The sequence below is a fragment of the Mirounga angustirostris genome, unplaced genomic scaffold (genome assembly GCF_029215605.1).
Source record: "Mirounga angustirostris isolate CCGP_5_RB_7025 unplaced genomic scaffold, mMirAng1.0.hap1 SCAF_3, whole genome shotgun sequence".
NCBI lineage: Eukaryota > Metazoa > Chordata > Mammalia > Carnivora > Phocidae > Mirounga > Mirounga angustirostris.
In genome coordinates, this window is record NW_026991711.1 from 93,133,989 (window position 1) to 93,151,626 (window position 17,638).

A 17,638-nucleotide genomic window follows, 5' to 3' on the forward strand; every position below is an offset into this window, starting at 1 on the left:
TCTCTAGTTGTTTTAATTGCGGATGATGTCCCACAAGCATTTATATTTATTTTTAGCTCCTAATCTTTGAGGGCAGAGACTCTCAAATTTTCCTGTATGGGAGACTCTCCCAAGTGCTTAGTATTAAAACAGCTTGCTGGGGGGCGCCTGGGTGGCTCATTCAGTTAAGCATCCAGCTCTTGGTTTTGGCTCAGGTCATGATCTCAGAGTGGTGAGCTCAAGCCCTGCATCAGGCTTTACACTCAGCGGGGAGTCTGCTTGAGATCTCTCTCTCCCTCTGCTCCTCCCCGCCCACTCGCACATGCGCTTACTCTCTGTCTCTCAGATAAATTTTTAAACACTTTTTAAAATTTATTTATTTGACAGAGCACAATCCAGGGGTAGGGTCAGAGGGAGAAGCGGACTCCCCGCTGAGCAGGGAGCCCGCCGTGGGGCTTGATCCCAGGAGCCTGGGATCGTGACCTGAGCCAAAACCAAGAGTCGGATGCTTAACTGACTGAGCCACCCAGGCGCCCTGTCAAATAAATTAAGAAAAAAAAACAAAAACAAAAAAACCCAAAACAGCTTGCTGGGCTCCACCCCCCCGCCCCCCCCACGCCCCCAGTCTCTGATTCAGCCAGTCCGGGTTGGGGCCAGGGAAGTTGCATTTCTAGCATGTTCTCAGGAATGCTGCTGCTGCAGGGGGAGGCAGCACTTGGAGAACCACTTTTCCAAGGTTTCTGGCAGAATCCCCACGCGTGCCTTCCCATGCCCCCTATCCCCTGTAAAATCACCCTCCAAACCACTCTGCTTTTACTTCCTTGTACAAAATTAACCAGAGACATCAAGTGAAGTCTATGGTCTGGCTTCCGAAGTTAGGCGGCGGTATGACTTGGTCTTTGGGAGCTCACTCGTGTGGGGGACCTGGTGTTTCAGGTAGTGCGTGCGGCCGAGGAGGCGGCGTCCACACTGGCCAGCTCCATCCACCCAGAGCAGTGCATCAAAGTCCTCTGTCCCATCATCCAGACAGCCGACTACCCCATCAACCTTGCCGCCATCAAGATGCAGACCAAAGTCGTCGAGAGGATTGCCAAGGAGTCCTTGTTGCAGCTCCTCGCCGACATCATCCCGGGCTTGCTACAGGTGGGCCCTCCCGGCGGCTGTCTGCCCAGGGCTGTGAGGCCGGGAGCAGGCACCGCCCAACCCGGGCGTGTGGGGGCTTTGCTCTCTTCGTTCACCCCAGGGGCGGGAAAGAGAAAGGCAGGCGCCGGCCTGTGCTTTTAGGAACCTGTGACGCTGTATGGCTTGGACGCCCCACGTCTTCTGTTTTCTAACGCCTCCCCTGAATGTAGCAGGACGATCTTCCTGGCAGATTAGAACTGTGGCTCCCAGAATGAGCTTTCTGTTTACTATAAATATATTTTGGTCATTTTTGTTGTTGTTCGTTCCTTCAACAAACCCTTATTGCACATCTGTGGGCCCCAGCCCTGGGCAAGGCGGGCCATGGATCAGGTACAGGTCCTTGCTCTCCTCTCCAGCAAACACTTCTTGAAAGCCTTTTAAGTGTGAGGCATTGCGTTAGACTCTGGAAGAGAAGAGATGTTTTATGGTGCTGCGGCACGATCCCGAGGGTGTTTCAGCGTGCCATGGGATCCGGTACAGCCGCGCAGGCGGCTCTAGATGGGGCCACCACGCGTCATTACTGTAGGTACGAGTGGAGGTTTCTGAGATCAGAGGCCGAGGGGTGTTTTCGGGGCTGGGGCAGTGGAGAGGGGAGGGCTCGCCTAGGAGCCAGTTTAGAGTCAGACCCTGGAAGGAGAGCAAGATTTCAGGGGGAAGGTAGAGAGAACCCAGCTTCACAATTTAATAAATACTCTGCTTGCCAAGCACTTGGCTTGGAGTTTAAATACAGACTGAAAAATCCTCAGGGCTGCTTGGAGAGCAGCAGGTAGTCCCATTTGAGTGTGGGGCAGGGGCCAGGCCAACAGGTAGATTGCGGCCCAGTTGTAGAGGATGTGGGTCTGGACGTTCCCCAGCCGTTTTTGGCTGGCACAGAGGTTCTTCCCACAAGAGTGAGGGATGCAGTTCTCATTTCTTAAAAGGCATATTCACACAAGATCTGTTTTACCCGGGTGACGCCTGGGTGGCTCAGTCGGTTCAGCGTCTGCCTTCGGCTCGGGTCATGATCCCAGGGTCCTGGGATGGAACCCCTTCGTCGGGGCTTCCCTGCTCGGCGGGGAGCCTGCTTCTCCCTCTCCCTCTGCTCCCCCGCACCACATGCTCATGCTTGTGTGCTCTCTCTCTTTTTTTCAAATAAATTAAAAAAAAAAAAAAAAAGATTGGCTTTACCGTTGGGAGAAATGTGAGAGAAGCGAGCTAATTGCTCTCCCGCTGTCTGGCGCACGTGTGTCGGGTGGCGCTGCTGCAACAGATCCGGTAGAACGGCACCCCGTGCGCAGGCGGGCCAGCCTCCCACTTCCAGCCCCAGGCGCCAGCGCATTCTCGACCCCGTGAGGTTTTGGCCTCTCTGGGCTCCGTGGCAGACCTCAGGTGCGCCATGGTTGTTGACAACAAGTCCACGGGTGAACTGTGAGGGCATTCGTGGAAATGTGGATGAGACATTGACTGTGAAGCAGATCTTTGATCTCATGTCCTTTTTGTGTCCCCTCTGACTTTGTAGGGTTATGACAACACCGAAAGCAGCGTGCGTAAGGCCAGCGTGTTTTGCTTAGTGGCAATTTATTCTGTAATTGGAGAAGAGCTGAAACCTCACCTCGCACAGCTCACGGGGAGCAAGGTATGTATAGTGTTACACCTGGGCTCTGCCGGCCGTCACAGGTCTGCTTGGCTGCAGCTCTGGCCTCCAGACAGCCGGGGTCCCTCGTGGGCATCAGCAGTCACGATAGCAGGCTCTCACCTGGTGCTTGCTGAGTCCCGGGTCCCGGCGCTGTTGGCTGCACTTCGCGTGTGTTGATGCATTCGTTCATGACAACATCCCTGTGGGACAAGGACAGTTATCCCACATTTAACTGCCCAAGGGCACACAGAGCTCAGCTTTTCCCTCCCTATGCTGCCTCTCACGTTCCTTTCAGTTTCCTGGAATCGGGGGCTAGATGTGGAACAAAAGGCCCATTGGCTCATTGCAGCTGAGAATGCTTATTGGTTTAAAAATAAACTTAAAATCTGAAGAGCCTGCCAGGTGAGAGCAGGTGGATGCCCCGAACTTCGGCAGGAGAGGCGGGGCGGGGGAGCGGCAGCTTGAACTCCCGGGCCTTGCAAGCCTCCTGCCTGGTGGCGAGGCTACTCCAGGGACTGCCCCTGGGGGACATGCATCAACATGGAGTTCAAAACACCCTGGCAGCATTCTGGATTAAAAACCGTGAAGCTAGAGGTGCCTGGCGTGCTCCTTATGAAGGAAGGAATCAACAGGTAGTGCCCTGTTTCTTTCCAAATAGAGCAGTTCCTCCGACACCGCTGATGAGCCTCGCTCCCCGAGAGTTCTGGCAAAGCCAGCTTGCCCGCCTCTGTCCAAGCAGGACTTGCCCCTCAGCACCACTGACACTTCGGGCCACTTCGTTGTCGGGGCTTGTCCTGGGCATCGTAGGAAGATCGGCAGCGCTCCTGACTGCCGTCTGTAGATTCCAGTAGCACCCCCACCATCAGATGTCGTCATCCCCATTAAGTCTGCACATGGCCAGATCACCCCTGGGGGGCAGAATCATCCCTGCTTGAGAACCACTGATCCAGAAGGAGACACGTGACTCTTCTTGCAGACAGAAATAAGCCGCTGGGTCGGAAGGTGTGAGTGAGGCAGCTGTGGATAAATGATTTGGGGGCTACTTCGCCTGATTCCATTTTCCACTTCTTCCTACAAAAAGGCTCCTCACTGATCCCTGCCCTAGCCACGACCTGAAAAATACTGAGCCAAGAGTCACCAGCAGTGAGGGCTAGAAGACAGTATTTACAAACGGAATTCAACCTTTGAAATTCATCCCCAAATTGTATTAGACCCCGGTTTTGTCTGGCAATTTTCATTTTCCTCAGTAAAGCAACTGTCCCATTGTCTTGTGTGACCCTGCTAATAATGGACTGAGAAGATACAGGTGTTTTCTCATCTCTGTCCGGCGGCCGACCTGCTGGGGCTCCTTTCAGTGGTGGCCTTGGGTCTGGAGCCCGTTACAGCTTGAGTCCACTCAGAGGGCTTAGGAAGGCCGGCCCTCGCACCATTCTGCTTTGCTAGCCCGATCCATCCTGTTACAGGCGTTAGACGTGGTAACTCTAGTGTGGTAATACGAACTTTGTAGACTCAGATACACATCTCCACCACCAAAAATCGGTAGCTGACAGACATGGCGCTAAGTCCGTTAGACTAGAAACAAAAAGAATTCCTATTTCTCTGTAGAGAAAGGCCCGACGCAAGGACGCAACAGGAACGCGTGGGGGCATTTTGAGAGCAACACCGTCTCTGGGTCGGATAGCCTGCCCTCTGGTCGCCGTCTCCCACTTCTCAGCTAGCTCTAGGACCTTGAACAAGCTTTCTTTTCTTTTCTGATTTTTTTTTAATTATGGCAGAATACACATAACGTACAATTTGCTGTCTTTACCATTTTTGAGTGTACAGTTTACCAGTAGTAAGTGCATTCCCATTGCTGTGTGACCATCACCTCCAGAACTTTTTTCGTCTTGTAAAACCAATACTCTGTACCCATTAAGTAGTAATTCCTTATTATCCCTCTTCCCGGCCCCTGGCCACCACTGTTCTACTTTCGTCTCTATGAATTTGACTACTGAGGTACCTCATAAAAGTGGAATCATTTGTCTTTTTACAACTGGCATATTTCACTTAGAATAATGGTCCTTGAGGTTCATCCTTGTGGTAGCATGTGCCAGAATGTCCTTCCCTTTTGAGGCTAAATAATATTCCATTATATGTACATACAGCAGCTTGCTGATCCATTTTTTGGTAACGGACACTTGTTCTTTCCACCTTGTGTCTGTTGGGAGTAGTGCTGCTATGAATATGTGTGTACAGATACGTCTTTGAGACCTGACTTTCAGTTCTTTTGGGTTATCTATGCAGGACTGGAATTGCTGAATGCTATAATAACTTCTCCACGGTGGCTGTGCCCTTTTACAGTCCTGAGAACAGCACCCAAGGGCTCCAGTTTCTCCACATACTCACCAGCATTTGTTTTCTCTTTTTTTGATGGTAGCCATCCCACTGGCTGGTGGCCATATGTTCTGTTGGCTGCTTGGTGTATCTTTGGAGAAATATCTACTCAAGTCCTTTGTCCATTTTGAATTGGGGTTTGTTGTTTTTTAATTGTTGAGTTTTAGTTAGAAGTTCTCTGTATATTTGGAATATTAATCCCTGTCTTTTGATGCATAAAATTTTTTAATTTTCATGAAGTCCAGTTTATCTGTTGTTTTGTTGCCAGTGATCTTGGTGTCATATCCAAGAAATCAGTGACAAATCCAGTGTTGTGAAGCTTCTGCCCTGTGTTTTCTTCTAAGAGTTTTATAATTTAACTCACACATGCAGGTCTCTGGTCCATTTTGAGTTAATTTTTGTATGGCATTAGGTGATGCTCCAATCTCATTCCTTTGCATGTGGATATCCAGTTTCCATGGCACCATTTGTTGAAAAGACTACCCTCTCTCCATTAACTGACGATTTTATATCCTACTACTTTGCTAAATGTATTAGTCTTAGCAGGGTGTTTTGGGGGGAATCATTAGGATTTTCCACATATCAGATCTTTCATCATCTATGAATAGAGACTATTTTACTTCTTTCCAGTGTGGAGGCCTTTTATTTTCTTGTCTCATTGCTCTGGCTGGAACTTCTAGTACCAAATTGAATAGGAGTGGGGAACGTCAGCATCCTTGCCTTGTTCTTGATCTTCCAAGAACACTTTCAGTCTTTTATCATTGAGCATAATGTTCATCATAGGCTCCCCATACGTAGATTTTGATATGTTGAGGCAGTTTCCTTCTATTCCTAGTTTGTTGAGTAATTTTATTATCAAAGGGTGTTGAATTTTGTCATCATCAATTGAAATGATCATGTGGTTTTTTTCCCTTCATTCTGTTAATGTGATGTATTATATTGATTAGATTTTCATATGTTGAGCTATCAGGGAATTTCAGGAACAAATCCCACTTGGCCATGGTGTATACTCTTTTTAATATGCTATTGAATTCAGTTTGCTAGTCGTCTTGACGGTTTTTATATCAGTGTTCATAACAGATATTGACTCGTAGTTTTCTGTTCTTGTCTTGCATCTGGCTTTGGTATCAGGACAATGCTGACCTTACAGCGTGAGTTTGGAAGGGCTCCTTAATCTTCGATTTCATGGAAGAGTTTGCAGAGGGTTGGTGTTAGTTTGCTAAATGTTTGGTAGAATTTATTAGGGAAGCCATCTGGTCTAGGGCTTTTCTTTATAAGAAGTTTTTTGTTGTGTTTTTGTTTCTGTTTTACTGCTGTCAGTGAAAGGAAAACTTGTATCGAGGCCCCAGGGCCTCGGGGCTCTGGCAGGAGGTGGCCCTGCAGGCAAAAGAAGAGCCGGTGAAGGGGCCTTATTTGATCTTCTTGGGGCACAGGTTGTTGGTGTGGCGCACTTCCTGCGGCAGGTGACCACGGGGGTGCAGGCAAGCAGAACACTTGCAGCGCATCATCTTGTCACGGTTGTATTTCTGGGCCAGCTGGCAGAGGGAAGGCTCGATGATGCCACCCTGCAGGTGAAGCTCCAAGTACGGGGTGGCCTCCTTCTGGATATTGTAGTCTGAGACAGTGCGGCCATCCTCCAGCTGTTTGCCCTGGTTGGGCGGGATGCCATCCTTGTCATGGATTTTGGCTTTAACATTCTCAGTGGTGTCACGGCTCGACCTCGAGAATGTTGGTCTTGCTGTCAGGGTCTTCACAGAGATCTGCATTTCTGTGTCTGCCGCAGGGCCGCTGCCGCCTATGAGATTTTTGATTACTGATTCAGTCTTCTTACTAATTATAGGTCTGTTCGCCTTTTCTCTTTCTTCATGATTCGGTCTTGGTAGGTTTGATGTTTCTAGGAATGTCTCCGTTTCATCTGGGCTATCTAATTTGTTGGTGTACATTTATTCATAGTGTTCTCTTATAATCTTTTTTATTTCTTTTTTTTTTTTTTAAGATTTTATTTATTTATTTGAGAGAGAGAAAGAGAAAACAAGCAGAGGGGAGAGGTAGAGGGACTTGAAACAGACTTCCCACTGAGCAGGGAGCCCAACGCAGGACTTGATCCCAGGACCCTGAGATCATGACCTGAGCCGAAGGCAGACGCTTAACGACTGAGCCACGCAGGCGCCACTAATCTTTTTTATTTCTGTAGAGTTTAGTAGTAATGTCCCATGTTAGTGTCTGGTTTTACTAATTTGAGTCTTCTTTTTTCTTAGGTAACTGAGCTAAAGTTGTGTTGATTTTGTTTATCTTTTCCAGGAACCAGCATTTGGTTTCTTTGATTTTCTCAAGTTGTTTTTCTGTTTTCTTTATCTCTGTCCTAATCTTTATTATTTCCTTCCTTCTGGGTTTAATTTATTCTCTTTCTACTTCCTTAAGATGTAAAGTTAGGTGATTGCTATGGGCTCTTCCTTCTTTTTTAATCTAAGCATTTGTGGCTATACATTTCCTTCTTTGTGCTGTGGGTGCTGCATCCTGTAAGTTTGGGTAAGTTATGTTTTCGTTTTCATTTGTCTCAAGATCTCTTCTAATTTTCCTTGTGATTTCTTCTTTGACCCATTGGCTGTTTACCAGTGTGGTGTTCAGTTTCCACAAATTCGTGAATTTTTCAGTTTTCTTTCCTTTACTGATTTTTCACTTCATCCACTTGTGGTCAGAAAAGACACTTTGTATGGGATCTGTCTTTGTAAATCTATTGAGACTTAATTTGTGGCCTAACACACAGCCTGTTCTGGAGCATGGACTGTGTGCTCTTGAGAAGAATGTGTATTCTGTTGTTGGGTAGGGTGTTCTGGATGTGTCTGTTAGATCTAGTTGGTTCGTTGTGGTGTGCAAGTCTTTGATTTCCTTGTCTTCTTTCTGGTTGCTCTCTCCATTATTAAGAACAGAGTCTTGGGGCGCCTGGGTGGCTCAGTCGTTAAGCGTCTGCCTTTGGCTCAGGTCATGATCCCGGGGTCCTGGGATCGAGCCCCGCATCGGGTTCCCTGCTTGGTGGGAGGCCTGCTTCTCCCTCTCCCACTCCCCCGGCTTGTGTTCCCTCTCTCGCTGTGTCTTTCTCTGTCAAATAAATAAAATCTTAAAAAAAAAAAAAAAAGAACGGAGTCTTGAAGTTTCCAGCTGTTACTATAAAACTGTTTCTCCTTTCAATTCTGTCAGCGTTTTCTTCTGATATTCTGCTGGCCTGTTACTATATACTTAAATGTCTGTACTTGGTCTGTCGTCTTGTTGTATTGACCTGTTATGAATATATAAGGACTTTCTTGGTCCCTTACAAACTTTTTTGAGTTAAGGTCTATTTTGCCTAATATCATTAGCACAACCACCCCTGCACAGTTGATTACGGTTCGCATGGGGTGTCTTTTTCCAGCCTTTTGCTTTCAACCTCGTTGTGTCTTCCCTAAAGTGAGTCTTACAGACAGCATAGAGTGGGACCATGTTTTCCTCACCCATCCTGCCGATCTCTGCCTTGTGACTGGAGAGTCTCACCGTCTCCATTGGAAGTAACTACTGGGGAGGAGAGACCTTTGTCATTTGGGCATATGTTTTCTATATGCTGTAGAGCTGTTTCTGTCCCTCATTTTTCTGCATTACTGCCTTTTGTGTTTGCTTTGTGTACTGAAACGTTTCTGTTCCCTTCTCATTTCTGTGTATATTCTGTAGCTGTTTTCTTAGTGGTTGCTGTGGGGATTACATCTGACGTCCTAATGTTATAACAGTCTATAATTTGAATTTCTGCCAGCTTATGGAGCAAGTGAACTCTAGCCTTTTCATTTGTAAAATAGGAGAACCTGTGCTGCCTCCCTCAAAGGATCTTTGTGTGGCTCAAATATGGCAATCCGTAAAAGCTCCTTGTGAACTACTGAACATGTACACGTCATTAACTCTCTTACCATCTTTTCCTTGGGCTTGCACTTATGTTCTGGACGTTGCTAGTGGATACTTACGTGTTGTTTTTGTTTTTTCAATTAATTAACATATATTATTAGTTTTGGGGGTAGAGGTCAGTGATTCATAGTTGCATGTAACACCCAGTGCTCATTACATCACGTGCCCTCCTTAATGCCCATCACCCAGTTACCCCATTCCTCTACTCTGCTCCCCTCCAGCAGCCCTCAGTTTGTTTCCTGTGATTAAGAGTCTCTTATGGTTTGTCTCCCTCTCTGGTTTCGTCTTGTTTCATTTTTCCCTCCCTTCCCCTATGATCCTCTGTTTTGTTTCTTAAATTCCACATATCAGGGGCACCTGGGTGGCTCAGTTGGTTAAGCGACTGCCTTCGGCTCAGGTCATGATCCTGGAGTCCCTGGATCGAGTCCCGCATTGGGCTCCCTGCTCAGCAGGGAATCTGCTTCTCCCTCTGACCTCCCCCCCACTCATGTGCTCTCTCTCTCAAATAAATAAAATCTTTAAAAAAAAAAAAAAATTCCACATATCATTGAGATCATAGGATACTTGTCTTTCTGTGATTGACTTATTTCACTCAGTATAATACCCTCTAGTTCCATCCACGTCGTTGCCAATAGCCAGATTTCATTTTTTGTTTTGATGGCTGGGAAGTATTCCATCGTGTATATATATGTGTACCACATCTTCTTTATCCATCTACTTCAGTGGTTTTGATCGCAAATAAGTACAACAGTGTTTAGCAACTCCTTTTTAACCAGCCTTTCACAGAAATAAAACTGTCCTGTCTTCTGGAACATTTTTTTCTTAACAACTCTTTGATTCAGCAAGTATGGGTTAGGAAGCTGCTCTCTTTGCTGTACCCCTAAGGCATGTGGGAAAAGCAAAACTTTGTCCTGCCCTGGGGTGGGACAGGACTGACACAAGCCTGCACAGTCCCCCAGGACTGACCAGCCTAGCTGACCCAGTGACTGGGTCGCAGGCCCACAGGAGCAGGAGGAAAGGCGGAGGCCTCCTGGAGGAGAACACGACTGAACTGGGGGGCTTGGCAGCATGGGGTGAGCTGCAGGAGGGGACAGCGAGGACAACTCGCGCAGGAGTAGGAGAGGGGTGTTCGGAGGACATGTTTGCTGAGTAAGGAGCTACTGGAGGCGCATGGAAGTGTTCTCATTGTTCTTCATTTTGCAGGAGGGGAAGTTGAGGTTCAGAAAATGTTTTGCCTGAAGTCACACAACTAGTTGATGGTGGAGTTGTTCTAGGACTGCTGGATCTGTTGAGGCTCAGGCTGCCACTTTGATGAATAGGATTTCCCTTGAACCTGGTCAGCCCTGGATGTATCACTCTGAACCTTAGAACATTAGAATCCCCGTGTAAAATGATGGTACTGCCCTCATGGGGTGCCTGGATGGCTCAGTCAGTTGAGTGTCCGACTTTTGGCTTCAGCTCAGGTCATGATCTCAGGGTCACAGGATCGAGCCCCACGTCGGCTCTGCACTCAGCAGGGAGTCTGCTTGAGATTCTCCCTCTCTCTCTGCCCCACTCATGCGCATTCTCTCTCTCTCTCAAATAAATAAATAAAATCTTAAAATAAAATGAAAGGTTTAAAACTTGAAGGGGTGAGGAAGGAGAAGCAACCTGTGTCGTACTCTGCTCAGTTAAAACGGCTAAGGCAGCGCTTCAGGGGCCGGTGCATGGGGACCCCAGGGCGGACTATGCAGTAAAAGCAGCAGACCTGAGACCGCCTGCTGCGGACTCCCTTTGTGGAGAAACACACGACACAGCTGTTCACTTCATTCTCTACATCTACCTTGGTGTCATACGTCAGGGAGATTTAGCCTCTCCTAGGAGCTCTGTATAGTGGCTGTTCCAGTTCCTGCTTGTCAGGGGGGGCCTGCTTTCTCATGCACCACATGCTGAGCCTCTCTTCCTGGGTCCCCCTGGAGACCAGCCTCATGGCCTGTTTAGAGCAAGGCAGGTAAAGAGCCGTGGATGGGAAATAGTTCATAATTCCCTCAATCTTATAAGTTGTGTGTTATGTGGATGTTTATGGGCATTCTGTTTCCACAAATACTTATTTCTTTTTGTTCTTAATGTGATCAGCCTTGTTTAGGCTAGCTGTCCCCGGGGTGCATGGGCCTGCACCCCGCTTTCCGCACCAGCTGCATGCAGCTGTTGGCCGCAGTCGCCCCTGGAATGTGTGCCTCTGCCCTTCATGTATCTGCTTCCCCGGCGCCCTTGTGGCTCACTTTCCATTCTGTTCCGGAGAACCATCGCCGCTCCCTCTCCTCTAGACCCGGACCTCCTCCCACCGCTGTGGCCCTCGCCTGGGGACACATGTATGCTGCATGAGCAGTAGGCCCTTAGTAAATGTTCGTATGACGAATTTTTCAACTAAGGAACATACTGTTTTCTTCTTCTTTTTTTTTTTTTAAAGATACTTCTTTTCGAGAGCGCGAGCATGAGAGGGGGGAGGGCAGAGGCAGAGGGGGAAGCAGACTCCCCGCCGAGCAGGGAGCCCAACTTAGGACTCGATCCCAGGACCCTGGGGTCATGAGCTGAGCCAAAGGCAGACGCTTAACGACTGAGCCCCCCGGGCACTCAGAACATGCTGTTTTCTTACTGTCGCCTGGGTTTTCGTTGTCTGCTCTCGGATTGCTTTCCTCCTGCTAATGGTGTTTGTGTCTTCTCTTTGCAGATGAAACTACTAAACTTATATATAAAGAGGGCCCAGACCACGAACAGTAACAGCAGCTCCTCATCTGACGTGTCCACACACAGCTAATGGCAGCGCCGGAGTCTCTTCGTGTAGCCCTAGAAGCAGTCGGTGGTGCCTCTCCGAGACCTTCCCCCACCCTCCCCCGCATCGGCTGCCCAGTCAGTACAAGGAGGCCCGCAAATATTTATTACAATCAGTATTTTGGTCCCTTGCAGCTTCTGTGTAGAATCTTACTGGTATTGAATGTAAAGGAAGCAAGGCCTGTAGTGCAGTCCTCAAACGGAACAAATGGAATAAGAAAAGAGCCATACTTAAACGCGTCTTGTACAGCCTGCTGAGATCATAAAACCATGTGTGTGGGGTGCAGTTTCAAAAAATCGGAGCTCTCTGGCCAATACCTGGTAGAAAGTAGCATTTTCTCTTAGTTACTAACATTTGAGGAAGGTATGTTAATTTGTGCTTCTCTCTCATCTTCACTTACTTCCTTCTGGATACGGCCTGTGACGCCAGGAAAGGGTCGTACGTCTTTCAGTTGTATTGTGAGACCTACTAAGAATGTGCGTCAAGTCTTGGCAAGAAACAGAAAAGCCTGAAGACGGTCTTGTAACAACCACGTGGGATTCTGCTTGTACACGATCTAGCCTGGAGGCCCAGGGCCCCCTCTGCAGGCTCCTTCCAGGATGGACTCCCCGCCCCTCTGAACACTCTACTCGCGATGTCCCCGCCCAGAGCTTCCAGTCGAAAGAATTCTTTCTTCCGTTTAAATCCAAACACAAAAATCAAGGTAAATCTGTAGCAGCCGTTCATGGGTGCCTAAGGTGGCATTTCATGAAGCTGGAGGGTACAGAAGAAGGTGCGTGTGTGTGAGTGTTCCACTCCTCAGCTCTTGGGAAAACACTGTTAACAGGGCTCCGCCTTGACCCTGGTGCTTGGTGGTTCGGATTTTTAGATTTAGCGCCCTCTCTTTGCCTCCCCCACAGCCTCTGCCTCAGCTGCTCAGTTCTGGAGTGTTCTCCGTCAGTCTGGTAAACGGCAACTCTGCCATCCCGGTTTTGACTTCTTGGTTTAATATAGGAGTAAGATCAAAGAAAAGTCCAGAGAGGCCAAGTATCAGAATCTTTTTTTTTTTTTTTTTAATTTTATGGACAAAAGTACTTCTTGCTCATCTTTTGAAATAGTCCTTCTTGTTTAAGGAAAAAGTAATTTGGCAGCTAGCAAATTGCAGAAAAACAGGATTTGAAACCCAGTTTCAAAGTCTGTTTCCTTTTCTCCAATGAGAAATGATCAGAGAAACTACCCTTACAAATTTTTCTTAAGGGTTTGATTGCTCCAGTAAAAGGAACTCTAGATTTGGAATCTGGTTAAATACATTTTGAGTAAAATTCTTAAAGCCAAATGGAAATCCTTGATGTCATTGCAAAGGCTTCTATCCTCTGTCTAAATGGAACTGGTTTTTCCTTCTGGAAAATGCCTACTCTGGTGGTATTTTTTTAATGAGATGTTTGCTGTTCCGATGCAGAATCCCCTGCAGCCTGCAGCCCTGAGAACAGAGACTGTGTGGGGTCCCCGCGGACATCCACAGACACCCCTGCTCTGGCCCTCTGCCTTGTGTTGGAAGTTGCGACACTGTAGCACACGTAAACTCAGTTTCATTCGGAATTTATTTTAGATACTTTATTTGGAACTAGGCACTGAAAATGAAGGTCCAGGAACAGTGAAGCCAGGGTGCCTTCACTGAGAGAGAGAGAGAAAGAGAGAGAGAGAGAGTGTGTGTGTGTGTGTTTGTGTGTGTGTGTGTGTATGCGCACGCAGGGGGTATCTTGCACATGGAGGGAAGTACCCCACTGCTGCTGCTGAAGGAACTTCAGGGGTGCATTTTAAGTGGTTGAATATTGACTTATTTTTGGCTCAGAACATAGCAGGACCAGGCCTTACTTCCATTGATAAATACCGTTTGTTAATATTTCACTAATGGGATTTTCTTTTTACACTTGACAAGTGGGTCAGGGCACCTTTTGATTACTCCTCTGTTGTAGAAACGTGCATTCTGGCTAGGTTATTTATGAGTTCTTTTACATCTGATGCATTTGGAAACACCTTCCTCCTTGAACTCTCTGACTCCCTGGTCTCCCAGTCCCCGCCGCCTGCAGTTGGGAAGAATCTTGAACATTGCCGAGTTGTCCTCACAGTACTCCCAAAGGGCTAGCCTTGAATGTCACTTCCCCAACCTTCAGTCTCCTGACCTAGAGAGAGCTACAATCACTTACAGGTCTCTTGGCCTCAGTCAAAACCCTGCCCTCGCCGCTGGGGAGACTCGCATGCTGCCACCACCTCATGGGGAGGGAGCTGCACCTGCCGTCGCCTTCTGAACCCCGGACAGCCGCCACCGCCTCCCAGCAGGCCTCCTGTTTGGCCCAAACACCACAAAGAGCAAAGCACCCAAAACTGCGAAATGTGTTTGCCTCCCTGTTCACCTGACCGTCCAGGACCCTGACGAACCCACCCACACGAGCCTCCCTCCCGCTAGGGCCGGCTTCCCTCCCGGCTCCTACTTGGCACGGTGTGGCCGGCAGGCTGAGGCTGGCAGGCTGAGGCCGAGGGTGGGCATGCAGCTTCCTTCAAGTACACCGTGTGTGCTTCGCTGGGCCGGCGCCGCGGACAGCCCCGGACTGCCTCTCTGTGGCTCCCCCCGGCTTCTCTCCTGTGCAGGTGATGCAGCTGATCCTGGTCTCCTCCGTCTTTTTCTTTCCCTGCCGCCCTTTATTTATCAAGCATAATACTACATGTTAACAGCAAGTAAGAACTTTGTAGAATCCCACCAGGACTTTGCTAACAATGATGTTTGGAAATGAAAAAAAAAAAAAAAAAAAAAAAAACGCTCTGAAAACTATCAGCCACCAAAATAGTTTTGTCGGCACTGTGTTCACACGCATGGTCCCCACACCCCCAGGTTGGGTTTTTTGGGTTTTGTTTTTGTTTTATGGGGGCTTTTCATGTTACATCCATATCTGTATTTATATCTTATTTGTTTCACTTTCAAGTGTATCATGGCAAATGTACAGATTTTTTTTGTTAATAATGTGTTAGGATTTGCTAAAAAAAAAAACAAAAAAAACCCTTTTGAGTTTGCCCTAGAATAAATGAAACTTAATTCAGTTTCTTGCCCTGGAGCAGTCTTTTTCCTCCCTGGATCCTGTAGATGGCTTGTCCCGTCTCCCCGACCCCAGAAGGTGGCACGTTTGTAAAGAATCTGAGGGGTCTCCATCAAGGGAGTTTTCTCGATGTCAACGCATCGCTCTCTAGGGGGGTGTCCCACCTGCCCTGAGTGCTTTCGGGAGCTGCCACCTTGCAGTGTGGAGTGGAAGGGTTGGGCGTAAAGACCCAGGTGGGCTGTCTGAGCAGAGAGAAGTTAGCTCCCAGGAGCTCAGCTCAGGAGCTGCTGCTGGGACCAGGCTAGACCTCGGGGAAGGGCTTGGAGGGAGGGGGCCGCCTGGCAGCCGACCGGAACACGGACTTAGGAGGAACACGTGCAGGACACTGAGGGCGCCAATCCACTTTTTTGAAGCCTTTTACTAAGAAAAAGATGGTGAGTTTTCCATTGTTTACTGTGATGTACCTCAAGTACCACCACCCCATGACTCAGCCCCCTTTCCCTGTGGCCCACCACGTCCTTCCCCGTTTGACCTGTGACAGCAGGGTGGTAGGATCACAAATGCCTGGGCCCAAATCCCAGCTCCCACCCTCCCCAGGCAAGTCGCCACTCTTCCGGCCGGCAGTTCCATTTTTAAGGTGGAACAAGAGCTACGTCCTGGTGGGGCTGTGAGGGTTCATGGAGCTGAGGTAAGCTGCTGGGACAGAGTGAATGCTGGGATGCCCCTGCGCTGCCTCCTGCAGGGAGAGGGAAGTCGGGGGAAGCCACCCCCCGCCACAAGCCTGCACGCGCACTCCATTATTCATTAGCGAATGTGGAAAACCCCTGCTGGGCGCTCAGACCACGGTCCTTTGGGTCTCTAACCCCTGGTGCCATTGCCCTGCCTTTCCCAGGACTGCCGTCTTGAAGAGGGTCACGGGCCATGGTTGCGGCGGGGTGGGGGTTCAGAGGCCCACTGCAGTCCACAGCGCTTTGTTCAGAGGGTCTGAAAAGTCGTCGCTCCAGAAAGTGCACCTTTCCACTCAGTTTTGCACTCACTCATAGAAGGTCCCAGGACCCCCTGAACGTGTCCCAGATTCCCAAGGTGAAGAGTTCTGACCTGAAGACCATATATGCTCTTTTTTTTTTTTAAAGATTTTGTTTATTTGAGAGAGAGAATGAGAGACAGAGAGCACGAGAGGGAAGAGGGTCAGAGGGAGAAGCAGACCCCCCGCTGAGCAGGGAGCCCGATGTGGGACTCGATCCCGGGACTCCAGGATCATGACCTGAGCCGAAGGCAGTCGCTTAACCAACTGAGCCACCCAGGCGCCCCAACCGTATATGCTCTTGACATTCTTGGGTCATTCATGAGGGGGTGGGGACGTGCAGCTGACAGGCAGCATTAATAAACTTGTCTGGCATTTAGACTTGGGAGAATTCTCATCTGTAACATCGGACTGGTTTTTCCACCAGTTCTGTGATGCTGATAAGGGACGTGCTGTCCTGTTCAGTTGTCAGAGGAGGAAACTGAGTCATGAGGCACGAGGAGAAGCCCCAGTTAGATGGTGACAGATGTTAGGGCAAGACCCCAGGCTCTGCCCCTGTCTAGCTGATAAGGGGCGTGCTGTCCTGTTCAGTTGTCAGAGGAGGAAACTGAGTCATGAGGCACGAGGAGAAGCCCCAGTTAGATGGTGACAGATGTTAGGGCAAAACCCCCAGGCTCTGCCCCTGCCTCCCACCCTTAGCACATTTTTCCAGGAACAACAGATGGGCACGTGGGAGTCCCCCGGCGGGGGGGGGCTTGTGAAGCAGCATGCTGGGTGCCACCCCTGAGCAGCAGATTCTGGAAGGCTGCAGGCGGGCCTGGAAAGGTGCATTTCTGACAAGTTCCCCGGCGAGGCCAATGCTGCTGGTCTGGAGTCGCAGCTCGAGAACCACCGCCGTGCACTTTGCTTAAAACAGGACGGGTGGTTTGGTCCCCAGCTTTTGGGCGATCCTGAGAGAAGCTGTTGCAGAACACAGCTCTGGGCTGCAGCAGCTGGGCCAGGCCACCGCGGACCTGACGGACCTGACGGGTAATGCTGGTGCCTGTCTAACTTAGCCTCCCGACTAGGACTTTCGGAAGGGAATTGGGGGCCCGTTAGCAGAGGGAAGCCAGGAATGTCGGGGCAAACTGGGCACTCAGCCCTCACCCCCTCAAGCATAAAGCTCCCTGCCCAGGGGAAAGCGCTTCCTGCAGAGCCTTTGCCCAAACCGGCCGGCCTCGCCGTTTCCTCCAGTATTTATTAACTCCCGCCTCAGTGGCTCCAGGCAAGAACGGACAAAGGTCATGTGAATGGGCATCTAATCCCGGATTATGTATTTAAAAAACACTACAATGCTTCCACACCAGTGCCCTCCGCAGACGGCGGGCCTGCTGCCAGCGCCGAGGCCCCGGAGGCTGGCTGTGGGGCGCGGGGCCGTGGGGGCGCCCCGGGTGTCCCCAGCTCCAGTGCCCATCAGCGCCTCTCCTCTGGTCTCCCGCTTCCCTGTCTGCGGGCTGCGACGGCCTCACCCCGAGCTGTTGGATGCCAGGCTCACCGCACTGTGCCTCTGGGTGTGTGGGGGGGGCGCCCATGGTGCTGCTCAGGGGGCCGGGTGAGGGGGTCAGGGGCCCACCTGGGGCAGGAAGTCTGGATCTTGAACCCTACTTGAGTGTTGC

At 49.4% G+C, this 17,638-nt stretch overlaps 1 protein-coding gene across 4 annotated transcripts in view; it reads left to right on the top strand.

The window, feature by feature from the left end:
- The window catches only part of CLASP1 (cytoplasmic linker associated protein 1), a 263,675-nt gene extending 248,713 nt beyond the window's left edge, over window positions 1-14,962 (top strand). For all 4 annotated transcript variants that reach the window (XM_045869025.3, XM_045869027.3, XM_054506248.2 and 1 more), the window contains 3 exons: window positions 916-1,122; window positions 2,660-2,776; window positions 11,787-14,962. In XM_045869025.3, the coding sequence (XP_045724981.1) occupies window positions 916-1,122; window positions 2,660-2,776; window positions 11,787-11,873 (411 nt within the window). In that variant the 3' untranslated portion in view covers window positions 11,874-14,962. The remainder of the gene's footprint in view (window positions 1-915; window positions 1,123-2,659; window positions 2,777-11,786) is intronic.
- The last annotated feature ends 2,676 nt before the right edge of the window (window positions 14,963-17,638 follow it).